General features: G+C 52.3%; 5 protein-coding genes across 5 annotated transcripts; 1 reads left to right on the forward strand and 4 right to left on the reverse strand.

Moving 5' to 3' along the window:
• Positions 1-223: 223 nt before the first annotated feature.
• On the reverse strand, positions 224-2494 carry KVR01_007346 (uncharacterized protein; the record flags this gene model as incomplete). The annotated part of the gene is made up of 2 exons (XM_044794991.1): positions 224-2081; positions 2160-2494. 2 exons carry the CDS (start codon positions 2492-2494, stop codon positions 224-226), a joined length of 2193 nt encoding a protein of 730 aa, XP_044643599.1.
• Positions 2495-3206: 712 nt separating this feature from the next.
• On the reverse strand, positions 3207-4819 carry KVR01_007154 (uncharacterized protein). The gene is made up of 3 exons (XM_044786936.1): positions 4452-4819; positions 4260-4386; positions 3207-4175 (listed from the first exon to the last, which is right to left on the reverse strand). Exons 1-3 carry the CDS (start codon positions 4590-4592, stop codon positions 3289-3291), a joined length of 1155 nt encoding a protein of 384 aa, XP_044643407.1. The 5' UTR covers positions 4593-4819; the 3' UTR covers positions 3207-3288.
• Positions 4820-5429: 610 nt separating this feature from the next.
• KVR01_007276 (uncharacterized protein) lies at positions 5430-6190 on the reverse strand (the record flags this gene model as incomplete). Its single annotated transcript, XM_044784333.1, has 3 exons — positions 5430-5567; positions 5627-5820; positions 5947-6190. The coding sequence occupies 3 exons, from the start codon at positions 6188-6190 to the stop codon at positions 5430-5432; spliced, it is 576 nt and encodes a 191-aa protein (XP_044643529.1).
• A 1971-nt stretch (positions 6191-8161) lies between these two features.
• KVR01_007184 (uncharacterized protein) lies at positions 8162-9731 on the forward strand (the record flags this gene model as incomplete). Its single annotated transcript, XM_044791181.1, has 3 exons — positions 8162-8457; positions 8495-8780; positions 9093-9731. 3 exons carry the CDS (start codon positions 8162-8164, stop codon positions 9729-9731), a joined length of 1221 nt encoding a protein of 406 aa, XP_044643437.1.
• Positions 9732-10236: 505 nt separating this feature from the next.
• KVR01_007521 (uncharacterized protein) lies at positions 10237-12786 on the reverse strand. Its single transcript, XM_044792080.1, has 2 exons — positions 10989-12786; positions 10237-10901 (listed from the first exon to the last, which is right to left on the reverse strand). The coding sequence occupies exons 1-2, from the start codon at positions 11949-11951 to the stop codon at positions 10617-10619; spliced, it is 1248 nt and encodes a 415-aa protein (XP_044643774.1). The 5' UTR covers positions 11952-12786; the 3' UTR covers positions 10237-10616.
• Between the last annotated feature and the right edge of the window lie 1739 nt (positions 12787-14525).

The raw sequence follows: 14525 nt of genomic DNA on the forward strand, positions 1-14525 counted from the left end.
GGACACTGACTATCCCACAGAACGACAACGGCATGGATGGGAGCCCTAGCAGTGGGTACAGTGATCTCAGCCTGGTTGTTTAAGAGATATCCTTCCCAAGCTCAGGACCACGAGGCGGTCATGGCCAGCCAGTTACGAGCGGAGCGAGAGGAGCAACAAAGGAAATCGGGGAACATATGAGCAATGGTTAGATTCATCCCAAATGGATTTGTTTATCTTGCTGTTAGAACGAACGATAGGGCTCTCTGCTCTGAACATCGTAGGCTTGGAACTGTGGAATGTCTGCACCTGGAGGTGAGTACTGGTTACTGTAGTCGAGCAGATCGTAGCCCATTCCAGTTGACCAAAGCCCATCGTTCTGAAAGCTCCACCCGGCAAAGAGGTCTGGTGAGTCGGCTGAGCCAGCTGAGGACGGGCCATAAGCAGCATGAACACCAGCTTCTCCCAAATTAGATGCAGCTGTCAACCTCTGAGTCTGTGCATTTGAAGGCTCGACAACAGAATTATGATGTGACCTCGGGCCGACCAGGCTTTGCTGACGCCTTGCCTGTGTCTTCCTCATCTGTCTCAACATGCGCTCGAAGCCATCTGCCATGCTGTATACCATGTGATTCTTGCCTGCGGTGCACGACCTAAGAAGTCTGATAATCTCCTTTATCAATGGTTCCGTGCAGGTCGTCGGGTCTACCGTGATCCCTATGGCATGCCATCGATGCGCTAACTTGGTTAGGAAAGCAACGGCGAAAGCGATCATGGAATGCATGTATAAAGGCATGCCCACAATCTCGTCTTGGTAGCTGGGTTCTTCAAGGAAATGCTGCAAGATCGCGTGCCCTGTATCTACCGCTCTTAATGCCAGAGGTCGAAGAGGCACAGGCAGCTCTGAAAGTCTGTCCAAGGGCCTGCCCCGGAGGACTAGAGAGTTGAGGACGAGGTTGCTGAATAGGAAGTGGAGAGTGACATCTCTAGAGTGGTGGCCGCTGCAAGCCCGGGACGACGAGCCGGCTTCGTGTTGATCAAGGACTTGGGACATCATTAGCCACTTGTCCTTCCAGGCTCGAACCTCTTCTGTGAACCGAAGGTGGTTGAGCACATTGTCATCAGAGCCTGCCATGATTCGCTTGGGTTCCAGGCCGAAGTGGTCAAATGCCCTGCTCAGGATGGCAAGGCCAGTAACCTGTGCCAATAGTGCCGTATCGGAGCTAGTGCAATCTGAGGAACTGAGGAGCAGCTCATAGTCCTTGATAGGCCTCAGAGCGGATTTCATCGGCGGTCGCCCATGAGCAATCCCAGACTGGTGGTCGAGCACATAGAGTAGATACCAAAGACGAGCTTTCTCCAGGCACTCTTTTCTTGCTTCTGCGGTCATGGCGTGGCTGTTCTGGTCGTCGTTGAATGCTTCATAGAAAGCATGGTGGAGATTCAACTCGGTCGCCATCCTGATGCTCAGGCCCGACAGTTTCCAACTGAGATCAGGCTGCCAGAGTGCAGCAATGCAGAGGCCGCGGATGTCGTCAAGGGTAAGGAACCTATCAAACATAACAGAGGAGACCAGCCCCATGAAGCGAGAGTGGCACATCTCGTGGACTGATTCCTTGCCCGGTATATGGAGCGAGGTGACAAGCATCAACGACGTAAATAGGACTGTAGACGAGGTCCGGATGGACTCGAGAGTCGCTTGAGGCGATATGCTCGCTGAAAACAGATGCCGAGACTGCATCCTCCTAAACAGGGAGAGCATCTCTTCGGCCTCCTGAAAAGAGATAATCTTCTCCGAGACCAGGTCGCAATCCATCCGGCGCATGCCGCCTTTCTTCCGCAGCTTACTGGACCGTAGCTGGCTGCGCAGCCCGTTGAGCCTGGTGACCTCGATCAGGCTTTTCATCGGGTCAGGGGAGACGTTGCGCTCGCGGGTCTCCTTGTCCGCTGTTGGCTCTTCTGAGTGCTGCCGTGTCTCCTGCGCGGGATGGTGTGCTTCCACGACCGTGGGCTGGGAGTACATGTCAACATGGGGCATCCCGAGCTTGTCTAAGATGTCCTCGACGGCCCTATGAAGCTTCACAATCGTCATTTGTGTCTGCCTGCGTTGGGTGTATCAGCGGTTGATAGTAGGTTTAGACGCCGTGTCCGACAGATGCAAGGAGACTCCAGTAACTCACACGGTGTTTCCGCATTCATATCGGTCCGCTATTTTGCTCATTTGCGAAGCTTCGTCCTCAACCGTGTCGCCCGCCGTCCAAGACTTCTTCTGGCGCAGACAGACGATGTCCAACCGGACGCACCGGGCACATCGGCCGGCCCGGTCATCCTCGGCCGTGACGCACTTCACCTTGACTTTGCGGCAGTTCGAACACGCTTTGCTCTGCCGCACCGTATTGACGCGACTTGCATTGTCCTCCTCACCGCTGAGGGCCGGCCGGCTCGTCTTCTGGCGCTTCCTGGGGTGCTCGGACTGCTCGGGCGAGGAGCCTCGATCTCCATGCCGGTAGCTCATTGTCTGCCGCGCACTGAATAACCCACCTGAACCTTTCCTCTTCGGAATGCTAGACCTTCGGCTCCACTGATATCGTCTGTGGTATTGAGATGCGCACTTGGCGTTGTGCTTTGGGGTCGGTGTTTTGCCGAGCTGCAACGCCCAGCCCGGGCGTGCGGGCATGAGCGTCGACGAATGTTTAGCAGATGCGGGGGCGCAGGGTCCTGGCCGTTAGACTTTTGGTTCTGCCATAGCGAGTCGCGTGAAGCAGCAATGCCTGCAGATGGAAAGGTTTCAAATGCGAATTGTGAGAAATGCGTCCAGCCGTTCTACTAGTTATTCTACCAGTAGGGACAACCGTGACCTGATGCTAAACGAGCATTATGAAGGACCTCAAGCTTCCATGTTGCGTAGGGCCTCGTCGACAATTAATAACGATTCGGCTTCGTCTCCAGACTCGAGAGCATTCACGATCTACAGCAGACCTTGGGAGCTACCATGGATGTGCTGACTCGCGCAACGACAAACAGTAACTTAAGAGGTAGGAGAGGAGAGCACAGACGTCGTCCATGACGTCGCTCAAGGAGACATATATTAAATATACCTGCGGCGAACATGGTAGGGTGTGACATGTCGTCGTAATAACTCGTGACGCACTCTTCCGGTTGATGACAGAACGTCCAGGACTCAAATAATGGTAATAGAAACATTCCTTCTGTTTGCGCTATACTGAAAAAGCGTGACCTTATGACCAGCTTTCGTGCCAGGTGCCATCCAGAGCAAAACGGCTCTCCTCCAGGGCTTTCGCAGATTAACTACTTCGGAACAGCCTGAATGATAGAGTCTTGTCGCCGCGGCTGGTAGGTGTAGACATGAAGAGCCTTGAGACCAGCCTGATCAAGGAGAGCGTGCCACTCCTTCAGTGTCCGCTCCCGGGACCCGAGTGAGGCCATCATAGTAAGATCCAATGTGGCAGCTTCCCAAGAAACCCCAGCGTCAGGCAGTACCATTTCATCGATCAATATCTGGGACTCGGGTCCTGACGCGGCAGCCAGATGCTTGAGGATCTCAATGCATTTGTCGTCAGGCCAGTCGTGGAGAACCTGACGTAGATAGTAGAAGCGAGCGCCCTTGATCGGCTGCTCGGTGAAGAAGTCGTGGGGCAGCTTCTCGATCCCGTCGGGAACCACCACGCCGGGAGGCAGGTGTTCCAGTGTCTGGGGGAGATCTTGGAGGACAAGCTTCCCACCCAGATGTGGGAACGCTTGCAGGAGGGCGGCTGATTGCTGCCCAAACCCGCCGCCCACGTCAACAAACACAACCTCTCCCCCAAACGAGCCAGCTTCCTTCTCAAATGGGAAGACCGTGTACCAGGGAGTTCCGACTGCGCCGTGGACAGTCATGGCCTGCTGCAGGGGAACAAAACGCTCAGGCTGCGTTGGAAGCCACATGAAAGCGGGGAGGTCTGTGGGAAATGCCTTCTGGAAGGCCGTGTGCGCGGCATCGGTGATGTCCTGGTACTTGTTGTCTGCGAGGAAGGACGGGAACGCTTGGAACACGGGGCCACAGTTGTCAAAGAAATGGTACACACCTCCGCGGTAGCCAGGCTGCGCCAGCGTGCGGGTGATTTCGCTGGCTGTGAAGGCGTCCGGGCCTGACTCTCGGATCATGCCTACCGCAGCGAGGTACCGCAGAATTCGGGCTTGACAATTCAAAAGTTTTAGTCTGGACACCTGGCACACCATGAGGGTCTGGGTGCCCCCCATCACGTACGAGGGTGACTTACCAACTAACAGGGGCGATGCTTGCTTCTTCGCAGCCAACTCTGCAGCACTCATCGGGTTCTTTGCTTCTGCCAGAGTTTGAAATATCTCTAGATCCTGGGCGATTCGAGCTGCAGTGATCTCCAGATGCTGCGTCGCGGGTTACTCAACCAACCGGAAGAGGACATGTTGGCCATGAACTTGGGGCGTCTTACCATTCCTGAGAACCTTGAGAGTGTGTCATGCGGTGTCTCCAGCTTCAGCTGTAGAGTTCGAAGGAGGTCGAGTAATTTGTGGCGTCCGGCAGTATCTGCCTGGGAGGCGAACGCTTCTATCTGGGCCAAAAGTGATTCCATCGTCCAATTGAGATTCTTGAAGAGGGCACTGTGTGTCTCGACAATATGGGATGGGAGCAGGGTCAACAATAGTTGGTGAGACGCCTTCAGCGGTCAGATAATTTCAAGTGTTTTGGATGCAACTCAAAGCCTGAAGCGAGCAGGAGAAGAAATATGATCTGGTATTCTAAGTCACTTAGGGCTCGAAGCTCACATCGGCGTCAAAGTAGTGGTGCTGCCAGTCCGAGAGGCCGGCTCAATTTGCATTACGGAGTGGGGTTGGACTCCGCTTATAATATTATAAAGTGGGTGATTCCCTTTCGATGCAAATTCGTGGTACACTAGAGTAGCTGAAGCGGGTCGGCACTAAGCGTGAGGGTGCTGTAGTTGTTGGTTCGCCCAGGCTGTTCAGACCCAATTACACAGTCACGGTCAGTGACCCACTCTGTATATACGCCGCTGCTTTGCCAACGGCTTGTAGCTTCCAGTCGTTTTACTCGTACAAAGGAACTTGTCATCCTGATCCTCCTACTAGCGCCCTGACACACATTCTAGTTCACGGCGACCAACAGCTCGACCTTGAGCCAATGAGGAGAGCACATGAGTGATTGAACTAATGGAGGTAGGCTGACTATAGAAGCTAATGCAAGGCCAAGGGACTCGGTCATTCCTCCCGGATCCTTCATGATATCCTTTTTTGCCCAGCATACAATGCCAGCTTGCCTACCAAGCCCAAGGTCTGGAGGACTGCGCCTCACTTGCGTTACATGACTTTCCAAGGACAGACTGCCAAATGATGGATCGGAAAGTGCACATCAGGATCCTGTCTCTACTCCAAGTGGTAGAGGTTGCAGTCGTCTAATCAGTGCTCGGTTTCTTTACGCCCACGCATGGGACGTCTTTGAACTGGTAACATGTGCCCTTGTCGAAACCCTGCTTGATTTTCGACGTAGGTGTTCCTATGCCGTTATTCCATTGGATTCGGGCAACATTCATCTGAGTGACATGATTAGTGGGCAAGGAGCTTTAGGGCACTTGGTTTGGGAAGCACAAACATGGTCCGAGATGCAGGTACGCCCCGATTTAGCGCTCGACCACCGGGGAGTTTCGTCGTATACGCTCTTGCCGCACCATTGAGGCTTATGTTGCCTGTTTCGCTCGTTGAATATATGGTCATTGGGGATCGTCACTCGACACTTCTTAAGCGCAAGGCTTTTCCAACACTCGCATTTTGCAAGGTGAGCAGTCTCTATTCGAAGTTCTGGATTAGCAGGGACAACCAACTGGTCACAGCATTGCCATATTAGTAGCGGGCACATGCAAACAATGACTGCGAACAGATAATACATGGGAAAATTGAGTTGGGAATTCATACCAAAGTCCCATCTTGGATCTTCATCTACTCGATGTCCGAGACGCTCACAGTCTGGCTTCTCATCCTTTAGCATAGCTGCGATCAAGGTCGCGTTGGCAGGATCCAATTCGGCAAGCTCAGTTTCGGAGAACATCCCCACAAGATCACTTTCGGAATACGTCTCCCCAAGATCAGTTTCGGATAACGTCTCCCTAAGGACTCCGGCACTGACAAGTGCCTTGAGAGGAGGTTTGATCAGAACCATTGTTTGCTGTGCGTCACTTGCAAGGAACAGAGGAGTTTACTTACCAACAACCAGCACCACAACAATGGATAGAGAAGCATGATTCCTGATTCGATTTTATTCTGTAAGAAACAAGGTAAAGATTTGTCTGAACTCTAGTTCTACAAAGGGGGAGGTAAGCCCCCCTTCATATAGACATTTTAGATTTAAAGATTGGTCTCCAAATTCCCACTAGACATCCATGGAAACCGGGAGAAGTAGATATTTCTCGTATAGATAAAGCTAACTCAGGCCGTTGTTGGTAATGGCCATAGCTTGAGGCGGACAAGGCTCAACCGTCAGGAAATAGCGTATTTCTACATATCACAACGGACTGATGTGCTTGACCTGCTGTTCTTCTGGATTTGTTGCGCTGAGTTTCCTACCTATGCTAAGCACGTAGCTGAAGGAAGAGCGGGGATTCAATATAATACATATGTAAATTCCACTGGAATATGTGGTCGTCTATACTAGTATGGGTACATAAAACTCGGGATCTCATAATTCAAGACCCATTGTTTGTTGTCCTGTTCGCCTGGATACAGACGACAGGCACACAGTGTTATCTCTTGTATCCAATAATTAAGGGCTTTTTTTCCTTTATCAGATGTAGCCATCTTGGAGTTAGCTAGTTGCTTCGACTGAGTATTGCGCCCGGTCTTCCTACCCCGACAGTCGAACTCTCGTGAGATCGCGTCAGGATGAACGTGCTCTTCGTCGTAGTGTAGATCTCAGGATCAATCATGATGTTTGAAACAGAAAGTCTTCGTTCAAAATCGAACAGGGTCTGTATTGGGCCATTGGGGCAATGCTTCGTTCGTGATTTGGCATGTGACGAGGTTTGACAACAAAACCAGTCCTCGACTTGGACTCTACAAGCATGTGCTATAAATTAGATCATACGATCGCTTCGGCGTTGGTCATATCAAACCGTGATGCTTAAACGGCTCTCAGTCCAAACCTAGGTAGATTAGACCATGAAACCTCCGCAGTATTCTCAGCCTTGCCATTGGCTACACGCTTGATTCTCCTCATGTACCTATCTCCTCAGTAACTAGGGGCAGTAGCAGGAAGCTAACCAGCAAAACATCAGACGTTTCCTGGCAGCTACCACAGCTAGCAACCAGCTGGCATATTACCTAGGAACGGAGATAAGAAAGGCAAATCTTACCCCGCACACTAAACTTCCTATTCGTATTTTATTAATATAGTTAAGTAGGTAATAACCTAGCTAGTATATCTAGTATGTGGTTTCGCTTCTATTCCGTATACGTCCGAGGACATACATGGCGCCTTCATACGGTGGTAAGCACTCAAGACATATTATTTAACAAACATATAGTATTGATAACAGTAGTTCAAATGTAATAAGAGTTTTATATGGCCTCAGCCTTACGACGCTCAGACAAAGCTAAGTAGCACCGTCTTGACGGCACTTTTTATCGTGCACTCGTATGAACACGGGCTATCAATTTCCCCGCCTTCGATGGCATCGAGCTCGCGCGGTGTGGGCACGGACAATTTCAGTAACCAACTACAAAGGTTAGCTAAACTGGAAGCGGTAGGCGACCACCGCGCAGATACACGAACGACACATGTAGTGGAATGGAAACTCTTATCGAAATTACTCTACAATTTAGAAACAAACGATGGCCCAGTAGCTCCATTCTGCAATAGTAGCGTTAAGTATACAATGGATTCGGATCACTTATCTGTATGTGAATCGCGATATTCACTCGCCTGTGCGTGGGCTTAGCGTTCAGTGTTGCCATTACGAGGATAAGCTTTATTGAGGTCATCGAGTCCCAACTCGACAGGTGCTCAATTTCGAGGTGTTGCGCGTCAACAAGTCTCTTTCATGATCAACGCTTAAAACGTGGTGTGTCGACAATCTCAGCCGTGATACACTCCTGGCCGGTGAGGTCTTGATTTATTTTTGAACAACCTTCCACCATGCTCTATAACTCCACCGCTTCCGTGGCGATCTCGGTTGTGCCAAGGCAGGCCGCCGAGGTTGGGACCATCGCCATCATAGGCTTCGTACTCAGTATCATTGGTACTATTCTGAGCGGATTCTTCATGGCGAATGCTGTAATCGGATACGACAAGCCAACTGGTTACCATCCACCGCCAAGGGAATGGGGTGTGCCATGGGAGTTTTCCCTTGCTACAGGAATGGATGGTGCTAGCAGAAATGGGAGTAAGAAGCTTGAGGGAGCAGGGGGCCCATTTCCCACTGTGCATCTGTTGTGAGTTACGCCCACCTCTATTGAAGCCACGGTGAAGACCATCTCATTTCACTTATCACTGCACATTGTCCCCGGTCATCTTGATACCAGATCCCGCACGTGCGACTAACCTCATGACCGGCAGCAATGACAACGGCATCTACTTGGGCAGTTCCAAAGACCGCAACTTGTACGCGATGCCAAATAGAGCGCTCTCCCTTGAGATTTTCCCAAACAATGTCCACAAACACGAGGGCCAATTTGCGACATTTGCTATACTAGCAGCGAAAGGCAATGGCAGAGATCCAATTTGCATCGTAGACATGGGCCTTGCCAAACCGAACGTGAGTAGACGGCCCCTTACAGTCACCGTTTAGGCGGGAACAACATCACCCGAGCATGATACCCTCAAAGCTTGACAGGGTTTTTCGGCGGGAACAAGATTTCGAATATTCGGACGCTAAGTAATTACAGGCGCTTGACGAGGCGAACGGGAATGGATTTGGTGCCACCACCGCAGTATCCTGTGGAGCCGCCTGGGTTAGCCTTTCACTCCTCTGTCACTTTGTTTCCAGCTATGCCCCCCCTGATCCCCATTAAGAAAGAAGAGACATGAAAAGTTTGATACCATAGGTTTCATACTGACACTAGAGTAGTACCATAGTGGAGTGTACCGCAAGCACACCAACGGTTCAGCGCCATGTTTTTGGCTCGGTGGATATGGCGTACAAGGCCTACAGGTGCATCTGCCATCGCATACTCTCGGACAGACTTCAATCCCCCTGGAAGATATCAAGAAGACCAATGAAAGCTGCCACGACTACTTCTGCGGCCGTCCCGCAGTCCTGAGCCTCTGGGACACACTACCGGAGCAGCACAAGGTCCCCAAGCTCCTCGTTACCGACCTGCAGAAGCGGTCCGGGAGGACGATCAACGACACCATCGCGTTGCACAAAAAGAATAACCTGAAGGAGCCCGGCACGGGGAGCCTTGCTTCTCGTGGCATCCCGGACCCCCATGAGAACACCGTCACCATCGCTCACGAGTTGGAAGGTCTCTCGGCCATTGCCCTCTGCGAGAATGCGTTGTCAGTGGGCCCGGACTTTGTCAATATCCCCGAGGGCAAGTTCTGCCGCATGTCAGATAAGACACTGTGGCCTACCTGCGACGACAAGACACATGTGGGCCCAAAGGATGATTGCTTTGTGGTTGAATCGAGACAGCTAGTTGTGGGGGGCAAGGTGACGCGCGGCACGCCGTACAGGAAGGAAGTACACTTCCCTCTGGTGGACTAGGCATTTATGTCACCATGTTGGTCACTGTAGGTAATATTCAAGTGGCTGCAAGGATTGCTGTCCGAACTGTGTTTTTTCTCGTCTCCCTTGGGGCAATATTTGTTGGCTATGTACGGAGCCCTAATTCGGCTTTCGAGCCTCTTTAGCCCATTTGGGCTATCCGCTTTATGTGGTGGTGGTCTCGTTTCTAATAATCCCCACTGACTTCTTTATAAATGCTTAATTATAAATCACAAGGCTGAGACCACGTGCATCCATCGTGTTTTTAACACTGATATCGACACTATAGGTGTTTTATACGCTGTGTGCTGAGCGTTTACTACCTAGGTACTGTATGAAGAGGTTATGGATGACTTCGGGATGTATACGGAATGGAAGCGAAACTAGTTTCACGAGAGAATGGACCCCGATCAGAGTTTTGTGTCATACCTCCAAGAAATTCCGCCCTATCTCGCAATGTCACTGCACGTTCTAAATGGACGCATTTTCGAGGGCAAACACAGAATATAGAAAAAAGCACGATGTCTCACTTCGTTCAGATGGCCTGCTTCGAAGAGTAGACATGGCGGAACTTTGTGATTGTGTAGTCTCAGGGAGATTGTAGGCAGTAACGTTTACCGGAAAGCGGAGTTGTTCCAAGGAACTCCTGGAAATGCTTTGTATCCAGCAAAGGGATATTTGATATCACTTATGCCCCATCAGCTAGCTGGGTCGCCCAGCCAAGGCTTCATGCTTGCACCGGCCTCCATCACCGGTATTCTAAATGTGAAACTCCATCCAGCTTTCTCTGTGCAGAGGCCTGGCTCCTTCTGCGAAATTCGTTCCACCGAACAACCAAACTCTGCGACTCCTCAACCTGTCTTGAGAATGGCGTCCTCCCCCTGATCAACTCCAGTCAGGTGGGAACTTGCGCTCAGCATGCTGGGGGTACGTCCAAAAGATCAATGCTGTTAGAATGGGGTTCATGAAGCGGCGCCAGATGGGTATCCGTGGGACGTAGTGTCTTGTTCGGTCGTACTCGGTTATGAGAATCATGTTCCCAATGATATTTAGGAGTCTGAAGAGCATGTTCATGCCGATCAGTACCAAGGTGGCTATTGTGTATGGTCGCACCGGAAGCTGAGAGTTTTCATGTTTGAACTCCCTTGAAATCGAGACGACAGGAGCAATCTGTCGGGCCGGTTAGCTCTCCCTTACGACTTTTCCTCACGAGACCAAGCGACAGAGTGGTTCCCTAGTCACAGCACTGAGACTTACCCACAGCCCTATGATCGCCACCTCCAAAAACAGCGCGATGTTATACGTCCTGACCTTGTTGCCCCGGAACATGATGAGTATGATGCACAGCCACATGAGGAGGAACCCAGTCGCCGTGGGCGCCATAACCACCCTGTCAGCCCTGAAGTAGCGCCAGCACAGCGCCGAGGCGGCCACGCCGAGGAAGAACTGGAGCCAGCCGAGCAGGAAGAAGGCGAGCAGCACAAGGGCGTACCGGTCGTAGCACGACTTGTGGAACTGCGGGTGGCTGGAGCACAGGTCGTCGGTGATGGGCCACCCGCACCACCGGCAGGTCCAGTAGTCGGTGAAGTCGCCCAGCTTGGTCTTGCGCCCGATCCTGACGGCGCCGTCGCGGCTCTGGATGGTGCACTTGACACACCGCGAGGAGAGCGGGTAGCCCGCGTCCATCGGGGTCGAGACGAGCCGGGCGACGTCCCGCGGGCAGTAGGTCAGGCAGATCCTGCAGTGGCGGATGAGGATGGAGCGGAAGGTGTCGGGCCCCCATATGCTCCGGATCAGCCGCGGCGTGGCGAAGTCGTACCAGTACCTGCAGGTGCGGCGCAGGCGCTCGATGTCGCCAAAGTCGAGGTGCTGCAGGACGACGATCTGGAGCTCGGCGGGGAGGGTCATGAAGGTCCTGGGGGGCTCCTTCTTCTCCTCGGCCGGCGTCTCTGGGCGGGCGACGGAGAGGGCCGAGGCGTCGGGGCTGCTCTTGCGGATGGTGCTCCATCTGCGGAACTTCTCGAGCCCCGGGGTGGAGGGCGCCGACTCGAGATCCCAGTCGCTGCGGGCCGGGGACAGGGGCTCTGTCATGAAGGTGATGGTCTTCCGGATGCCGTTTGACAGGCCGGTGGCCATGCGGGCGGGAGAGATGCGATGGAAGGGCACGGTATCGTGGTTGCCATCGTGATGCTGATGTGGGCCGACTCCGTGAGGGTCCATCCTGAGGCTAGCCAAGGCCAAGAGGGTGGATGGCTTCAGTTAATGGAGCAGCGGATCGGGCTGTGGCATCCATGGGCTGCCCTGATGGGGACTGCGCAGCTCAGGCGATGAGGATGTGATGTCGTGAGAGAGAGAGAGACGGAGAGGTGTGGGAGGATGATATGATCTCGAGCTTGAGCATTCACGATTCAGGACTCGGATCTTGGATGGTAGTCAAACGGGCTCTGGTGCAGATCGACCAAGGTGACCTGAATAAGAGGGCGAAAAAGCAAACGGCGCACGTGCTCTTGGCAACCAATCCTCGGAAAATGCTTAGGCAAGCACACGCCGCGACAGGTTACTTGCTATTGTCGCGCGTGTCTTGCTTCGGCCAAGACGGGAGCCTTGAAGGCTTGACGCTCGACGCTACTGTGGTAGGGCGGCCAAGGTTCGATGTTCCTGAGCCTGAGCGGCGGCTGTCACGATGATGCCTGCTGCTCAACTCCTCGACAGAGGAGTTTCCCGTGGTGGGGTACCGAAGTACTCCGTAGGTGAGGTCCTGTCGAAGGTCAAACCTTGTCACGGCCAGGCCTGTGGAGGGGCGTTGAAACAGTGCTTGGTAAAGCTGCGACCTGTAGCAGAGACTGAAGGTAAGGGACACGCCTCGGACTTGGTGATGTTGATGTTGAGTATCTGATGAACTATTAGTCTAGACGACGGCGTATGTAGCTGCTTGACTACTGGTCTAGACGTAGGTGGGCTGGCGGGCTGGCGGCCTCAGCCGGTGGGCCATCAGAGGTGGGGTTCAAGGCAGACACATCACAAAGCTGACAGGTAGGAGGAGGGGAGCAGAAACAAACAAGGAAAGGCCACGGCGGGGCATCCTTGTCGGGCTGTCAGCTTGATAGCTACCGGGATGGGAGCACATGGGGACCTCGGGAAAGCCCAGCTCCTCCATCGGGCGCATCCTTGTACGACAACAGACCGACCTCATCATTACCACACTACCCTAGGGTAATATCCGCACACTAAGGCAGCGAGACGGCATGAGCCGAAAAGGGCTTACGGTGCTTACCTAGGTACGGAGTACTCCTACAGCTCCAACAAACCAACCAACCAACCATATTACGTACATGTCACATGTCTGTGTACCTGTGCAGCTACAGCACTCGTATCGTTGTTTTTTTTCTCTTCTTTTTCTTTTTACCAAGACTTCATCTCAGCCCTGAGCTTCAAATGTAGCAGGTAAGTAAATCTCTCATCCCGACGATCTCTATTTCTCGAGCGATCCAACGTTTCGACGACCCTTCGTGCTGCCACCTGCGACTCCGCCAAGCTGTCTCGGGTCTCGACCACAACAATCCCGCCCTTCCGGTACCACTGGAGAGCTGTGGGCCAAGCTCCGACCACCGGGCACCAAGCTTGGGCGAAGCTTCATATTTTTCTGGGCGGTCAGAGTCCTCTGGTTCCATTCCCTGACCGAGCCTACATCAGTACTAACGTTTTAGGTGGGTGCGGAGGTGTGGGAAAGTCAATTGCTGCACTGCCAGTGAAGCGGTACGATCTGGGGTCCATTTCCCCAAGGCTCTCCGAGGGTCGTGAAACAGAGCACAGGTGAATGTTGTTGTTGGGTTTTCCCCACGCTCGTCTAATGCTGTGAAAAGTGATCTGCATTTGGTTTCAGTCGGATATCCTGAAAGGCGCCAGGTGGCGATCATCCCGTTGCCCTCGTAGTGCATCCCGTTGCCCTCGTAGTGAAAGAGCTGCGGTGATCCTCATACAGTTTCCATGCCTCACGCAGCTGTTGATGACCATCCCGCCAGCCCGCCAAACTACCTAGGTACGTTAGCTAATACAAATATAATTCTAGATAAAAACACGCATGAAAATGTTTGTCTACCGATTGCAGAGTCCTGCCTTCAGGTTCTTTGACCGCTTACCAGCGTGAGGCGCCACATACCTAGATACACTTTATCTGGTTTCGCATCTATTCCGCATATGTCCAGGAACATAAATGGCGCCTTCATACGGTGGTAAACGCTCAAGTCCTAGTGTTTCGAAAAACACTGTGTCTATGACTGTAGTAAAAACACGATAGGTACATATGGCCTCAGCCTTTATACGTATGGGAATTAGAAACGGAACCACCTGAAGCTCTGGTGCTATTATAAACAACTTCATAGGCTGTTTAACATCAAGACTTTGTAGCAACCCTTGCGCCCAGATCGCTTGGTAGCATATTCCAGTGATTAACCAACGTTCACAACGTTTAGATTAGCACGATGAAATGCTATTTCACTGGCGGTCAATTGAATTTTCAACACGAACACCGACACGACAAAGCGCCACGTGTGATGAGCTAAATCAGTCGAAAGGGATTAACCTCATCCCCGATATATTGTACACACGGTTCCTGCACTTCTACACCAGACTACAGGTTGAGCTCATCCCTTGAGCTCTGCCACTTGGGGTACCTCCTAAACGTTGTCAACAAATGTCATGCCAGCTCGAGACCAACTACCATGTTGACTTCCCACTTATAGGTACCGTGGGGTATAGCTTTGGACGTTCATGGAATATAAATGAAACCAGTTC

This window comes from Diaporthe batatas (genome assembly GCF_019321695.1).
Source record: "Diaporthe batatas strain CRI 302-4 chromosome Unknown Contig00008, whole genome shotgun sequence".
In the NCBI taxonomy this organism is placed as follows: domain Eukaryota; kingdom Fungi; phylum Ascomycota; class Sordariomycetes; order Diaporthales; family Diaporthaceae; genus Diaporthe; species Diaporthe batatas.

Bases quoted from the DNA above. Each gene is read 5' to 3' on its own strand.
- KVR01_007521 (XM_044792080.1), bottom strand. From the start codon at position 11,951: ATGGACCCTCACGGAGTCGGCCCACATCAGCATCACGATGGCAACCAC. The intron at 10,902-10,988 runs GTAAGTCTCAGT...CCGGCCCGACAG, and splicing joins TGGCGATCATAGGGCTGTGG to ATTGCTCCTGTCGTCTCGAT.
- KVR01_007154 (XM_044786936.1), bottom strand. From the start codon at position 4,592: ATGGAATCACTTTTGGCCCAGATAGAAGCGTTCGCCTCCCAGGCAGAT. The intron at 4,387-4,451 runs GTAAGACGCCCC...CCCGCGACGCAG, and splicing joins TCTCAAGGTTCTCAGGAATG to CATCTGGAGATCACTGCAGC. The intron at 4,176-4,259 runs GTAAGTCACCCT...TGAATTGTCAAG, and splicing joins AGCATCGCCCCTGTTAGTTG to CCCGAATTCTGCGGTACCTC.